This window comes from Oryzias latipes, chromosome 12 (genome assembly GCF_002234675.1).
Source record: "Oryzias latipes chromosome 12, ASM223467v1".
Taxonomy (NCBI): Eukaryota; Metazoa; Chordata; class Actinopteri; order Beloniformes; family Adrianichthyidae; genus Oryzias; species Oryzias latipes.
The window spans coordinates 2,001,490-2,017,484 of record NC_019870.2 but is presented as its reverse complement, the minus strand read 5'-3'; the positions used below and the strand labels follow the sequence as shown (position 1 = coordinate 2,017,484).

The window sequence follows — 15,995 nt, the reverse complement described above, 5'->3', positions numbered from 1 at the left end:
AAATGTTTCACATCTTTGAGTTCATATCATAAAAAATGGGAGCAATAACAAATGTGTTGCATTTATATTTTTGGTCAGTGTATGTACACATACATACATACATACATCCATCCATCCATCTATCCATCTATGTATCTATCTTTAAGACATTGTTGTCTCAAATGTAGCTCTTGTGCCAAAAAAGTGTGGGCACCACGGCTCAATATGCAACACTCGTTCTTCACAACTCCTCAAACTGAAAGTTCTAAAAACCCGGTCTTCAAATGTTTGGACCCTCTATAAAGACATGCCGCACTTGGAAACTCGGATTCCACTCTCTGCTTTTAAATGCAGAGTAAAGGACATTTTTAAAGAGTCGTGTAAATGTTTTCTTAATCAGTAATTTCATATTTTCTAAAACATGTTTGTAAAGAAGAAATTGTTCTTAATGTTTTGCCTGTTGAAATAAAGGTTTCTATCTTTGCAGAGAGATCTTTCCAGAGTCGTGTGATTCTGCAACAGAGCCAGCCAGCGTGAGCTGCTGACCCAATTCCCCCCAGCAGCCGTCCGTCCCTGGGGGGTGAGCTCCGAGTTTCTCAACCTGTAAATGTACGTTTGAACCGCTTTCTGTCTGAGCCTGTTTGAAGATCTCATCTTCAGCCTCCTCTTGTTTTCTGCAGAGCAGCAGACGGGGAAGCGATGGAGGTCAGCAAACACAGGTGTACCCATAATCCCCCCTGCCTGGCTCCAGCCGGCTCGCCTCCGTCACTCACCTCTTTTACAAGCTTTAACAGGTTAAGCTTTGACTGTACCTGCAGTAATCTGCTGAGATGTGGCTAATCTGCTCAGATTGGAGCTGAAGAAGTTCAAGCACAGACAGATCGGCAGACGTTTTGTGGGTTGATGGGTGACTATGAACATGTGACCTCTGTGACCTACAACCATGTCTTCAGGATTTCAGCATTCGGGAATCTGTTCCATTAAATCCTGTAAAATGAAATATCACCTTTGGATGTAATATTGTCCTCTCAGCAGGTCTGGTATAATTGTTACATCTTAAAAAAATAACTTATTGAAATCAGCGATTGTATCCCCCACATTCTCCACCTCTCTTCCCCCCCCCCCCCCCACACACACACTCTCTCCCCCCTATCCCTCCCCACACACACTAAATTTAAAAAATAAATAAGAACCAAAAAATAATAAAAAACAAAAAGGGGTTTATACAAATTTACAATCTGGTTTTTCGTAGATATATAACCTCTTTTATATAAAACCTGTCCAACACAAAATGCCTTCAGCTCTAATCTGTTTGCTCAGTTGTTGGACCGAGCAAGTTGAAAAAAATCCTTTAAAGCAGCCGTCCCCGACCCCCGGGGTGCGGACCGGTACCGGTCCGTGGGTCATTTGGTACCGGGCCGCACTGAAAGAATAAATTACTTACATTACTTCTGTTTTATTTATTTTAGAATCTGAAAGTTGTTTTATTTTGAAAAATTTCCAGATTATCTGTTCCATCCGTCTATGTTACTCTAGTCGTAGGCCAAGGTGCTCTTCTCGGTCAGCTGTCAGATTACCGCTAAAATAAAACCCCAGAAACTAGCAAAATGAGTAAAAAACAAACGTCTTTGGAAAGTTTCTTTACCAAGGGGAAAAGGCCCAGCCAGGAGACAGAAGAGGAGCCTTCCTCTTCCAAAAAAGAAAGCTACATTTAACAGACAGTATTTCTTTTTTACACCATGAGTGTGGGAAGGGGAGAGGATGATGACACTTGTGCGATGTACAGTGTCATGCGTGTCAAAATAAAAGCTCAGAGTTCATCTTGTCATGTTTCTGTTCCCTTCTTTGTTGCAGTGTTGCTGCAATAACCGTCCGCCACATTTGTATGACGTCATATCGGTCCGCGACGTTCAAAAGGTTGGGGTCCACTGCTGTAAAGAACATGAAGAGAAACCACTTGGAACCACCATCAGCGTGACGTTCAGTCAAGCAAAAACAGCTGAAACTGGTTTGACACAAAACAAAGGAAATTTATAGTGGAGGATGCAAAAAGAACCTATTTAGTCTTGCACCACCACCCCTTGTACTCCTTCAAGATCATCAAGTGAAAATGAAATATGTGTCCAAACCAACAAGTAAACTAGAATGAATATCAAATCCATTCACGTTAGTTTCCTAAAGTTCACCACTGTTGTTTTTCCACATCCAAAGAATCCAAAGGGAACATTCTTAGAACATTCTAGACACTGGATGGTTACATGACAAATTGTTTGGACTGGAATAATGAACTGATCCGTTTTTGCTGCATCAGGTGTGTTGTCAGTTGTGATGATACTTGGTCGATTTTACGTTATAGTGAAATAAACCTACCATGTCTCAGTCGAAATGGTATTGTCCAATATAGATTTTAATTGATTTATTTCAGTTTGAAATGATTCTATATTGGTATTGGTCCATTTAATTAACAACTCGTCTCAGACAGATGGATCTAGTTGGACTGTAGGAATGGAAATCGATTCATTTCTTCATTGTTACACCCCTAGTGTAAAGGTTTAGGGCGGAGCATTAACTATAAGAGTTAGGAATGGGGGCAGAAAGTTTAGACCAAGGGCCGGGAGTTCAGGATGGGAGTTAGAGGTTAGAGGTTAGGGAAAGGGCCATTAGGACGCACTATTCAGATAAGGCTTAGGGTTAACGGCAAAAAGTGACGGGTCAGAGCTACGAAAGTAAAGAAAAACAACAGATTGATGGGGGTAAAATCTACCGGTCAGTGCCGTGAGATAATTGTAAGAGCAGAGAATTATTTATAAGGCGCAAAGTCAAGACTGCCCATCACATGCCCGGTGTGATGTAGCATAAAAGTTAAGGGTTGTTTGATAAATGCATAGGTAGATAATGAAGGATAAGGACACATAGTTAGGGGTAATTGTTTAGTGTAGGGCAAATATTTGGGCCAAGGGCAGAAGGGTAAAGGCAGTTATATAATTGTAGGGACAGAATTAACGATAAGGCCATGTGGTAAGGGTAAAAGTCGCAAGCAGAGGCAAAGGGTCATTGGTAGAGGATAAGGGTAAGATCAGAGAGTTAAGGGAAATAAAAGGTTAGGGTCTTTAGATACATGGAAGGGCAGGTAAGAAAGGATAAGGGCAAATACCTAAGGGGAATTGTTAAAGCTAAGGGAAGTCCATAGTGCCTGTATTGGCACCTTTTGCATTTATAACAGCTTGAAGTGTCTTGCGGTCGTTTTGGATGAAGTTCTTTCTTGTCTCTAAATGGTAAATCAAATCATTTTTCTGTCAGAAAACCTCCAGTTCCTATAAATTCTTGGACTGTGTTGCTTGAACGGCCCATTTTGAGATTTTCCCAGAGTGGCTCAATAACATGGAGGTCAGGAGACGGAGACGGCCCCGCCAGAACTTTCCCCTTATTCTGTTGGAACCAATGACAGGTGGTTGAGTTTTGGGTCGTTGTCCAAGTGCGTCCCAAGCGCAGCCTCTGAGCTTAAGGGTGCAAGTTTTCCTCCGGTATCTTCGGATAACGTTTCCTGTGCCTTTGTAGCTCACACATCCCCAAACCATCAACCTTCCACCTCCGTGTTTCACATAAGCAATAGTGTTCTTTTCATCAAAGGCCTTGTTGACGTTTCCCCAAATGCAGTGTTTATGATTGTGGTCAAAAGGCTCCATCTTGGTCTCATCACTCCAAATGACTTTTGGTCCAGAAGTTTGGAGGCGTGTCTCTGGGCTGTTTGGCGTGTTGCAAGCTAGTTTGTTTGCGTAAAAACGTCTTTCTTCTGGCGACTCGGCCCTGCATCTAATTTTCTTGAGGTGTTTCCTTATTGTATCTCTGGAAACATCCACACCACACTTTTTCAGAGTCCTGGATCACAGCTGAAGTGCTTTGTGGGTTTTTCATTGCATCCCTGACTAGCGTTCTCAGTTCCTTGGGTATCTTCTTATATCCCGTTTCTGTTTTGTACAGATCCGTTACCTTTTCCCGTAGATCTGTTGACAGCTCTTCAGCTTTCCTCATGACTCAGGATCCAGAAATGTCAGTGCAGCTCTGGATGAAGGCTGCTGGGAGACCTTTTCTGCAAACTGATTGATTCCAGACAAACGGGTCACAGGTGAGGATGGTTACCTTTAGCTGCTAATCAAACGCTTTTGGATCAGCTTGTGGATGTGTTTCCAGAACAAAGTCATGCAGACTTTTGAACAGGGTCATTTGGGAAGTTTCTGCTCTCGTTATGAGAGGGTAAACAGACTTTTTTGGACAATTATTGGCACCAACCAACCACTAACTATGAGTGGAAAAGGGTTTTTTGTGTTTTCATTCATATTCCATGAAAAATGACCATCCAAAAAAGTCACAGTTTCTTCCAGAGTATGTACATTTATGAGTACAACTGTGGCAAAGGGTAAAAGGTAAAGGGTAAAGGTCGTGATATAACTGTGGGTACAGATTAATGATGAGGGCATTTAGGTAAAGTTTAGATTTAAGATTAATGTTAGAGACCAGAAATGTTTTTTTAGGGCTAATTCGGAGTCCAGGTGGTTGAGAACTGATATTTGCGGATGATATTTATTTGCAGTAAAAGAAAAACTGTTTGCAGGAAAATTTCAATTAACACAAGTTTTTATCACTGGAGCCTTAGCTCTGGCTTTGGCATTCTTTGATCTCCCGTAGCACTTCGTGGAACCGTGATTCCAAAGCGGAGAAAAGCAGCTTTGCGCTGAAGACTTTACAGTAAAGTGTTTGAGTAAATCAGCTGATTCTGAAGAACAGCAGCTTTTCTCTGCAGAGGAACCTGTTAGAATTACATTAAGATGCGTAAACGGTCAAAAGTGTTATTTTGCCGTCACCGGTGACAGCTCAGGTGTTACAGCGTTACCATGGTTTATCTGGGGATGTCAAATCACCGCGTTCACCGTAATTTATCAAGTACAGACATTATAGCACTTTGCGTCAATCACGGTTCATGTCTGATAATGCACATCCCCAAAGAACGTTAAATAAATGTTAAACCAATCACTAGAACATCAATCCTGTTGTATTTTAAAGTTTAAATCGTTTTTTACTATAAGGGTGGCTGGTTGCGTTGCCATGGCTACACGGCCTCGCTCTGCTCTCGCTGTTTCCTCTCTGAGGAAAGCGATGGTCACGAGACTTTAGACCAAAGTCCATCTCTTACCACTTTTGTCCAGATGATGAAATAAACAAAAAATAATAATGTCCAAAGTCTATATAGTTAAACTCCTCCTGTGTCACCTCCTCGTCTCATTTCCTCCTTCTAATGCTCTTTTCTCTTCTGCTGCATCCTTTAAAATGATCAACTTCACCAAAGAGGTTCAAATAAATCACCAGTCTGTGGAATAACATAGTATCTGTATGTATTCTGGTATTGATAAAATATTTTTTGCTCAGAAAAGTGTTCCCACTATTTTTTATGTGGTAAATTAGAGCAGACCTGACCTGATGTTTTTTTTCTTCCTTATTGAGATTGCAAATAATCCAACTTGTCGGCATAAAAATAAAGGTTTGAAGTCTGTTTTAATAGAATGCATCATAAAATCTTTTTTTTAGTTGTGTTTCAATCTTTTACTGCGCCTCAATGTCACAAATTTAAATAAAAATACCCCGAAACGAGGCTTTTCACAGCAACGATTTTAGGTTAAAAACAATTCAGATTAATAATAGATTCAATAATTACAGGTCACCAATAATTAATCGCATCGTTTTTGTGGCATTTTTCAGGGCATAGATGATGAAAATGAAGCTTAAAACTGAAAACCTGAGTATTTCTTTATTCAGATTGTTGCATATCAATGGGGAGAAGAAGGGGGGGCGGGGTTTCTCAGCTCCAACAGTCCCATCCACAACTCAGAGGGGAATTCTAATGAACTCCAGCCGCTCTGCAGAAACTGTGTCCTAGAAAGAAACAGTTTTTTAAATTTAGGCTAAAATCCACTGGGAACACTTTGAAAATAGATGAACCGAGTGAGACTTTATGGAATAGGCCAAAGTTCCAGGTGAAGGATGTAAATCTTCTTCGATGACAGGAAATATTGCCGAATCAGCTGTATTTTAGGATTTTAAAATGCAGATTTTCCTCGACCTGAGAAGGTTTTTGTGTTTTCCACGAGCCGATGTTCCAGAAAGCGTCGGTTCCTCTCAGAGTTTTCCCTCAGAAACACTCAGAGGTTTGGTTTGTTGTTGCTCACATGACGGAGGAGATCATCAGTCAAACGAGGGTTCAGGAGGTTCCTCACCTCCTCTGGAGAAATATGGTGTTTAGAGAAGTGTTCTGCGGTTCACCCACACAAAGACACACACGTACACACACAGCACAGTACAATGAGAGGTCACATGGATAATGTTTTGGCTCTGCCATACAGGCTGCTTCTGTACGCCTGATAAACACAAACCGGTTTGAACTGGCTCAGACAGCAGACGGAGCCGACACACTTCCTGCTGCTGCTGGAAGGCCGATGCCTCTGCGTTCCTTCACACCTGAGCAGGAGGACGCTCCAGGCGGGAACCGTGATCCTCTGCAGCGGCTTCTGTTTCTGCACGCCTGAATTATTCAGCAAAAGAGGAGAACGGAGGAACCAAACGCAGAGGAGATGCAGCAGAACCGTAGAGTGGAGCAAAAACGCAAATGTGAAGGTTGGAAGAGAGGCAGACTGCAAGCTGAGGGAGTGACCGCACAAACACCAGCAGCAGAGATCTCCTCAGCTGCAGCTCTGCAGGAAAACGGAGGAAACTGCTGTAATTGAAAAATGAGGAAAAAAAACAGTTTTTTCCCCTTCTGAAACTTTTCTGCTCTAAAGTTTTCAATTGAATGTTTGTGTGGGACGTCCGTGCACGCGCTCATGCACACACACAGCACAACCCTGCAGCAGGAATGTGGGCCGGGGGTCAGCGTTCTGCAGCGTCCTTGATGGCTTCAGTGGCGTGCACGTCTGCGCGTGCACGCCCACTGCAGAACCGGTCCCAGACGGATGGTGGGAGGCGTAACGGCGCAGCAGCGGCTACATGTGCCAACACCAAATGATGGAGGCGGAGCCGTTCCAGCAGGAAGCCCGGGTCAAAAGTGCAGAACTGTAGTTGGTTGAGCTGGTTCTGTTTCTGTTCTGCAGGCCGGACAGATCTGGGTCATCAGGAGGTCAGAGCTGATGCTCCTGCTGCTCTGACCATGACTCTTCCGGGTCTCCATGGGCTTCAGATGGTTTTGGATCAGGTTCTGCATCCTTAGGTCCAGTAACTGCGGCTCAGATGCAGACTCTGGATCCTCAGGACTGTTTGGTTCTGGTCCTCAGTGAGCTCAGCAGAACTCAGATGTTCAGAGAACAAAACTTCTGCTGTTTTAGCCACTTTTGAGACACAAACCCATCTGGAACGCGTCAAGTTGCTTTCTTCTGACACCTACTGCCTGTCGGCTCACCAGCGCCCCCTAGAGGACCCGTGGAGGAGCGGTTCTGGAACCATGGAGATGAACTTCCTGTTTTGTTTTAAATTTCTGTTCTGGTTTTTAAGCAGAGCTATTTAATTAGGCTAGACTTTGTCAGACATAGCAGCATTTTTCTAATGAGGAGACATTAAGAAGCTTTTCTTCTTAGTGTTGGATGAATGATCATTTTCTTTAACTAAATGAAGCGAAAACTGAGGTTCTAGTCTGCGCTCCTGACAGTTGCCTCCCCCAGATAGCCCAGTGGTTCGGTCCTCTTGCTTCCTCTATCAAGCCGTCTGTCAGAAACCTTGGGGTGACTCTAGACCCAGTTTTATCCCTTGACTCACATGTCGGGTCACTTGTACGTTCTTGTTTTATCATTTAAAAAACATTGCAAAGCTGAGTCCAGTTGTGTCACGTTCTGAGTTGGAGATGCTCATCCACGCTTTTATTTCATCTAGTCTTGATTACTGCAACTCCATCTTCACACGCTTTAGCAAAAACTCTTTAGAACGGCTCCAGGTTGTCCAGAACTCTGCTGCAAGGCTTTGAACGAAATCATCCAAGTTTTCACACGTCACCCCGTTGTTAATCCAGCTGCACTGGCTCCCCATCCTGGTTTTAACACACACAGCTCTTAATAGCCAAGCACCGGTCTACATAAAAGACCTTTTGCAGCCGTCCACTCCCAGCAGGTCCCTGAGGTCATGTGACCAGGGTTTGCTGGTCGTTCAGAGAACTCGGTTAAAAACTAAAGGTTTGCCTTTGCAGCAGTGGCCCCATCCCTCTGGAACTCCCTTCCTCTCAGCCTCAGATCTGCAGACTCAGTGTTTTCTTTTAAAAAGCAGCTAAAAACCTATCTTTTTAAAATAGCTTTTTTTAAATTTTCTCTGTATTCTGTGTTTTACTGAGTTTTACCGTGTTTTACTGTGAAGCACTTTGTGATTTTTATCTTGAAAGGTGCTATACAAATAAAGTTTATTATTTTTAAAGTTTATTATTTATCTGAAAACTGAGTCCAAAACATACATCATTAGGAGAAATATTTTTAAAAAGAGCTTCAGGTTTGAACAGAAACGTTCATTCTGAAAATCTCCTCTGATGTGTCAGTTTCATATAAATAAAACAGATAAATCCAAAGACTATAAGAATTTATATTCTTTCTCTAAACCAGCATAAACACTATTGCCACTGAGGATCAACTACACTGACCTACACCAAGATTATACTGAGGTAAAAGTTTGGCAACTAAATTTAGTGATTTTTTTCCCACTAGTTTTCACTTTCCATTTCACAAATATCTGAAAAATTTAACAAAATTAAGGTTAAAATTAAATCCAAGGTTATTTCTCACTGAATAAAATTTAGGATCCTACTGCAAATAAAAGGTGAAGGAGCCTCTTCTTCGTCAGCCACAAAGTTGAGCAGTTCAGGTCAGGCTCTGCTGGTACATTTGGAGAAGGTCAGTCAAAATCTTTCACAGATTTCTGCTAAAACGTCGGATTAGTTTGTCAGTTTCCTTTCACCAAACCTCAGGCTGTAACCCTTGTGCTATCTTAGATGACCCCCCCCTTACATTGACGTGTTCTCCCTACCATGACAAAGGTGGATAAAGGTGGAAAGATTTCATGTAATCCATGGACACCAGAGAAGATCACAAATCATTGAAGAAAAAAGGTTCAGAGCACTGTCTAGTGGGTCTAGATGACCCAACTCCCAATGGTAAAGTGCCTAAGATAGCACAAGGGTTAAACCTTTAAAGATTCTTCTGAAAGAGACTTTTCTGATCTTAGGTTTTATTTATGAAAGTTTCGATGTTTTCACCTTTGTTGCCGGATTTTTCAGCAGTTTTTCCTCAATTGTGTTTTTGCATCTTAATATAAAATGTCTAGATCTTTGTTGTGGACTTTACTGTCCTCTGATCATTTCGGAACACTCAGTCTCTATGGAAAAGAGTCAAAACAACAAAAGTAAAAGTTTGAATGTTTGTGTCGAGTCAGAGAAGAAGATCATCTGCAAAAAGGTTGACATTTCTCCACTTTGGCTTCTTTAGGACCACATTTTTATGTTCCATTATATCAATCAAAATTAACATGTAGCTCGGTTGGCTTCAGTGACCTCGTGACCCTGAATGCGAATTCTTCTGGTTGAGACAATGGATGGACGGAGAAGCTAGCTGCTTTTCCTCACTGAAAATTGGATACATAAATGCAGGAAACATGTTTGGAACAGAGCCTGTATATTTTATTCTTTTGCAAAATTCACATGCTACCACATTTCTGAGTGAGGGTTTCGCAACAACAGCGGTGCGCTTTTGCTTGTCGCCTCCAGGTGGCGACAAAAGGCCCAGCCTATGCCGCTAACAATCGCGCTAACAATTGCATCTATTGGAGGCAAAGAGGAGACGGAGGACATTTACAGCACAGAGGACATCCAGTCGCGTTTCATCTGAGTTTGTGAGGCACAGAACACCGACGGGACGTTTCCGCTTCACCACCGGGGGGCAGCAGAGGGCTCCGGCTCCAAATATACAGTCACAAATCAAAATATTCAAATGTGAAGAACCCTCAGCCGCTTCCGTCCCGACAACAATCCCAAAGAGAGAAACGTGACGGTGGTCACAGAAACCATTCACGCCAAACTCCCTCCAGTAGAAACTTTATTGACCTACGCTGTTTTCCAAATAACTTTCCTTAACTTTTTTTGTTTTTATTTATTTTGTTACCAAGCAGATCTTTGAACAAACACGCCAGACTGTTTTTTACCAGAGAAGATCCAGTTAAAGAACGACTCCAACGGAGCTGTTCCTCCTCAGCAGCTAAAACTTTAGTCTGCAGAAGTTTGAAGGAGCAAAACTTTGGTTGATTTCATGATGAAAGCCGTTTTTGCCAAAAGGTTTTGATAAACAGATGCTAACAAACTGCTGGGAAAACTGTTATGTTGATTTGACCAAATTCTCATTCTGACGTTTGACTAAAAATATATGTTTGTATTTTGGAAATTCTACCTTCATACGGCAAGTATAAAATAAAAGAAGGAACTGAGCTAAAGTCCAAATAAATTTTAAAATAAAACATTTATTGCAGAATAATAATCATTTACCGACGAGAGCATGGGAAGGTTTTTTGTCTGCTTTAGCTTTCTGTAAAACTCCTTTTTTTAAAGTCTTTTTTTGAACCAAATTCAATTGTGTTCGAGTCGTTGTTGAATAGCTAATCTGAAAATCCAGCTTCAGTGGACTCCATTCAGATCCAGATCCAGATCCAGATCCAGATCCAGAGCTGCTAAATGTCAAACTCTTCCCTGTTTGGGGATTCTGTAAAGAAATCTCTTTAAACATGGAAAAGCTGCTTAAATATCACTTTAGCTAGCGAAGTAGCACGGCGGTCTGAACGACTATTTTAAAAACATTTAGCTGAAAGTTAACTGGAACACTAAAGAATTCAAGCATTTTGATTTATGTGGATCTCTGTTCAGGGAAATCCTGTCCGGTTGGTGGACAAACAGATGAGCAACAGCAACAAATATGTTTTCTCTTGGTCGGTTTGTTTCAGGTTTTCCTGCTGACGGAAGGAAAACAGAAATCCCCAAATGAAGGAGGATCTTCAAACAGTTCTCTGCCTGCTGAGCTCTGGTTCTTTAAGGTTCTGAATCTGGATTCAGGGAGAACCGAATCCAGACATCCTCCTGGACTCTGGTTCAGGAAACTGCATCCTGTTTACGGATGATACACTCAAATATGCTATTTTTTTTTAAAAGGAAGCGCCCTCTAGTGTCCGATCTGTGTTCGTTCAATGTCACCCAAACAAAAAAGTCTGGGATAAACTGACCATATAAATGTATTTAACCTCAATGAAATACTTGAATTAAATTACTTTTAGTGTCATGTTTGAAAAAAAATCCACAGATTTCTATAATAATTTACAGTTTTAAAACTTTTTTTTTCGAAATACAAATCCACATTTATTTAGAATTGATCATTAATCATAAATCAAATCTTCTAGTGAATAAGAATTGGGAAGGAGGAAGTGATACCCGCTCAGCATTAAGTGAAAAACAAGTTAAATGTTTGCGGAGCTCTAGAAAAAAAGAGATGATTGGAGGCTTTTTATGATTTCAAGTTTTCTCCCCAGGTAAAAAAAAAAAAAGTGCCTTTCAAAGAGATGTTCTTGTTTTGTTTCCCTGACATGTGAGGATTTCCATAATCCTCTGTTTTAGTCTGGAGATTGACATAAAAGTTTGAGTGGAACAAACCAAGTCTGGCTCAGTTTGCCGCCGTTTCAGCCTCTGGATGTCGATTTAGAAAAACCGTCACGAAAACTATTTTTTGTGGTTCATTTTTATTTTTCTGTCGTGTAGGATTGTCTTCACTGATTTTTATTTTATTTTATTAAAAACAAAAACTGTCTACAAACTCTTCACATCAAGTGAAGATTTCTTCTTCATGCAACCCGTTGCGTCCTTCTCCACTAAAACCTTTCCAGTCACCATCGATTCGTCTTCCTCCTCCCCCTTTTAACCAGCAGCGCCGCCCTGTTGGTCAAAAGCCCCTCCCCCTCCAGCACATACTCGTTCCCCACCTGCACTTTTGCCGCTCTTTGCCTTCCGTACATTCGCGTGTGTTGAACCCGCAACGCGCCGAGCGCCCGTGGATCCAGCCCCGCAGGGATCCAGCAGGAGCGCCAGTCCTCCGAGTACCGGACTTCTTCACGCTCATCTCCCGTTAAAATTCGCATACATGAGCACATGTACATACGTGTTATTAACTTATGACCCCGCCCACCCCGTAAAACACAAAACACACACGCAGTACATGTACGACATCCTCGCCAGGAAGTGTTCAGAGAGAAAATAAAACTTTCAGTTCCACTGATGTGTCAGACGATCACCTTTGAATCGTTTTACCAGGTAAGGGGCGGAGTCACTGCATCAGATTTCAAGGTGTTGTTCTTTAAGTTTGAATAAAAAACACAACTCTCAATGTAACAACAAACAATATTGTTTGAATTTTCATGATTTCATTGAACAGTGGTCCCTCGCAGAAAACGGTTTGGTTTCACGTCTTTATGGCGAACTCGCCAGCGTTTGACCTTCGCCCCAAAATGAAGACTAAACCAAGAAAAACCAAGGAGCTGATTGAACTTTTCCCTGAATTCAACTCAATTTCCCAACAATAGAATATAAAAAAACCTGCAGAGAAAAACCAGCTTTGACCACGCTGACCCTGAACGCATCAGAGCGCCTGAAAGCCCTACGTGTCGGCGTGTGGGCGGAGCTTACAGACCCACTATGATGAAAATAGTGTTCTTGTAATGTTTTTCTGATAATTTCTGATAATGGACAACAAATTCTGAATCTTGTTTGATGTAAATCGGTGGGAATAAGGAGCAAAATCGCGCTCTGCTCCATTCTGATGCATCCACTTGCAGACAAATAGACCCATGTGTGTCTTTGTTGTGCGTCTGAGGAAAGTGTATAAAGTGTGTAGTGTGGAGTTTTACAGCCGTAAAACGTCTGGACTGTTGTAAAATATAAAGATGACCACTTTGTGAATTTATCGCGATATTCGATGGAACCCCGCGTGAAACAGTTTAGCTGCTGCCATGCGGCCATGTTCAGAAACGCCCCCTGATGGGGCATCTAGGGGCATTTGTGCTACACATCGTCATCAGCCCCAATCATCTGGTTGCTGTAGACGATCAGCCTCGTGAAGGTCGACCCACCTAGAAGCTCCGCCCCCCGCGTGAGGACAGGTGCTTGGATAAAGGTGAGCCTCAGACTCATCAGTGAAACGTCCTTTTCTGTAAAAAAAAAGCCCCTCATGTACATGTGACCGTTACAAATAAAGCACGCGCACTCAGAAGAATACTATAGGGTAACGTTTCTACCGCCCCTCCGGCGCGGCGCCCGGAGCGCCGCCCCCATCATGTGGCCCAGCCCTCCGTTAGCCTCATCCGTTTGACGGACGGGCTGTGATGCTCCTCCTGGCTGCTCAGAGGCTGGAGCAGGAAGCTGTCGCCGCAGTCGCGCTCCTCGCTGCCTTCGTACGAGCTGCCGCAGCTGGACGCGCTGTCCCCGGGGGAGCGGCCCGCCTCGTGGGGCCTCCTGCCCGCCACGGAGTAACCGGTCATGCCGCCTCCGCCCAGCATGCCGACGGAGCGGTCTCGGGGAGGGGAGGCCGGCTCACACTTGATGTGGAGGTTCTGGTGAGCGGTGGGGAGGTTCAGGTTGGAGTTCTGGCAGAGGTTCCTGTGGCCGTGGAAGAAAGGCTCGCGTTAGCGTCCGGATCGAGGACTCGAACCCTCCGGCAGACGCGGCTGACCGCCTCACCCCATGTGTCCGAGCGCAGAGTGCAGAGGGTTCTGGAGCTGCTGCTGCCAGCTCATCACCGATCCCAGACCAGAACCTCCAAACCCGGACAAGGAGCTCAGGTCGCTGCTGAGGGAGAACTCTGCAGGGAAAACAAGGACAGAGCTGTGGGTCAGACTCCGCCTGCAGGGGGCAGCACTGAGGCAGGTACCGATCCCATCACCTGTGCCGTAAGAGGAGGAGAGCGCTGACGGGTACCCGCCCATCGCCTGAGAGGGGAGGGCCTGAGCGGCGAGGGAGACGGCGGGAGTGCAGAGGGTCTGAGCCATCTGGGAGTGATTTATTCTCTGGTTCTGACAAAAGAAGAAGACAACACTCTCAATGCAGCAGATGAGGTTCTGATGAGGTTCTGATGTGGTTCTAATGTGGTTCTAAAGAGGTACTGATGCTTTAAACATAGAACCAGTGCGAGAACTTCAAAGAAAAAAATCCTTTGAAGTTTGTGATACGATTACGATTTTTGGGCGATGGTGGTTTACAAAAAAATCAAACATAAAAAGTCACAAAAATGACCAGTTTTCTGGTTTATGGATTAAAACCGTTTCTAAAATAATATTTTTGAAGTTATCGTGAACATTGAACCTTTGAAGATGAAGACACTGTCACATAAATAAATAAAATCATTTTTGTCTTTGAGTTCAGTTTTTCTTAGCTGCTGTTTAGATTTGGAAAAACTGAAGATTTTTGTTTAAAAGAACAGAAAAACAAACAAATAAGTGAATCAATTCCTCTAATAAACATAAATATAGAAACTTCCAAACTGTTTGATATATTGATGCTGGTAAACATTGAAAAATTCATGCATTCATTCATACCTTAACAAGGATTGTATGGAAAGCCGTTATGATCAAAATCCTAAAGAAACAATTTAACTTCACTTTTTTTTCCTTTCAGGATTTTGTATAAAATTTAATTTTTTTTAATGTGAACTAGATTCACACAAAGGGGGGGGGGATGTTATAGATAAAACCTCTTTAAACTTTTTAAATAATTGAATTTGTTTTAAAAATGTGTTTACATATTTATTGTTCAAACTGTAATTTTGAGGTAAAATGTATATTTTTTTATTCAGGCATGTTTAAATTCCTCTTTGACTCAAAACTTTTATCTGGTGTTAAAACTGTATTTTTATACAAACTTTTTGAATAAAATGGTCATTTGTAACTTTTTAGGATGTTTTAATGCAGGAAAACAGCAGAATCTCTGGCTGTGTCCTAATTCCCACCATAACCACTAATTACCAAAAACTATATAGTGGCCATTGATTTAAAAAGCAATTCGGACACTCTGCTCACTACTTTAATTTTTTTTAAAGGTGAATATGACGTCGATTTCACAAAGTTAATATCTTGATATGAGTGTTTTGTGACGATTATTTATAAATTCTGAAGATAAAAACGTTGATGGTTTATTTAAAAAATACATTTAAACTAGGCCTGCACGATAAATCGCAAATTGATCCGTATCGCGATATCAAGCTGTGCGATACACATATCGCAAAAGACGACAAGAAATGCAATAAATGGTTGCTTTAAATGTGCTAAAACAATCTAGGGACAGCTTGAAGTATTTAACGAATCAATCCCTTTATGCATTTGACCAATCGGATGGACGCCTTCACATTGTTGACCAATGGGATGGAGCTTTTTTATGTTAGCTGCTTGCGTCCGATGTAGTCGAGGGTTATTTGGAGTATAATTTAAGTTACGTTGACTTATTTAAACTGTTGCAGTGAAATGAAAATGATGTTTTTGGTTGTTTTGCTATTTGTTCATGTATCGCAAGTTCTATCATCATCGCAATATTGATCACCAATATCGCGTATCGCGAGTTTTCCTCATATCATACTTTAAATACAAATTTTTTGCAAAAATTGTTCAAACCCAATGCATTGTGGTCTATATTCGTCGATCTAATGAGCATCGATGCACACTGGTTTTTCGCAGAGACTTCTGGGAAATTTTTAGGGCCCTCGATTTTACAAACTAATAATGGCGAACGCCCTATATAGTGAGTAGTGAAGGAATTGGGACACAGCCTCTGAAGGACAGCGGGTTTGGGTGAAAGAATCAAATCTACAGGAAGTTTGGGGTCGGTCGGGTTTTTCTTCGTCTTCCGCATGGGAAGGTCCAAACATGGCAGCGACTCACCAGCATCAGGTCAAAGTCCTCACACTGTGGCGCAGCGTTAGAGCACA

The 15,995-nt window shown here is 42.2% G+C and overlaps 1 protein-coding gene across 5 annotated transcripts in view; it reads right to left on the bottom strand.

Moving 5' to 3' along the window:
• Positions 1 to 9,651: 9,651 nt before the first annotated feature.
• Positions 9,652 to 15,995, bottom strand: part of LOC101160992 (myocyte-specific enhancer factor 2C-like) — a 30,140-nt gene continuing 23,796 nt past the window's right edge. For 3 of the 5 annotated variants that reach the window (XM_023960546.1, XM_023960548.1, XM_023960547.1), the window contains 4 exons: positions 15,949 to 15,972; positions 13,962 to 14,091; positions 13,760 to 13,880; positions 9,652 to 13,678 (listed from right to left, as the gene is read on the bottom strand). In XM_023960546.1, coding sequence (XP_023816314.1) covers positions 13,354 to 13,678; positions 13,760 to 13,880; positions 13,962 to 14,091; positions 15,949 to 15,972 — 600 coding nt within the window. In that variant the 3' untranslated portion in view covers positions 9,652 to 13,353. The remainder of the gene's footprint in view (positions 13,679 to 13,759; positions 13,881 to 13,961; positions 14,092 to 15,948; positions 15,973 to 15,995) is intronic. The other 2 variants (XM_023960550.1, XM_023960549.1) reach the window with 1 other exon arrangement.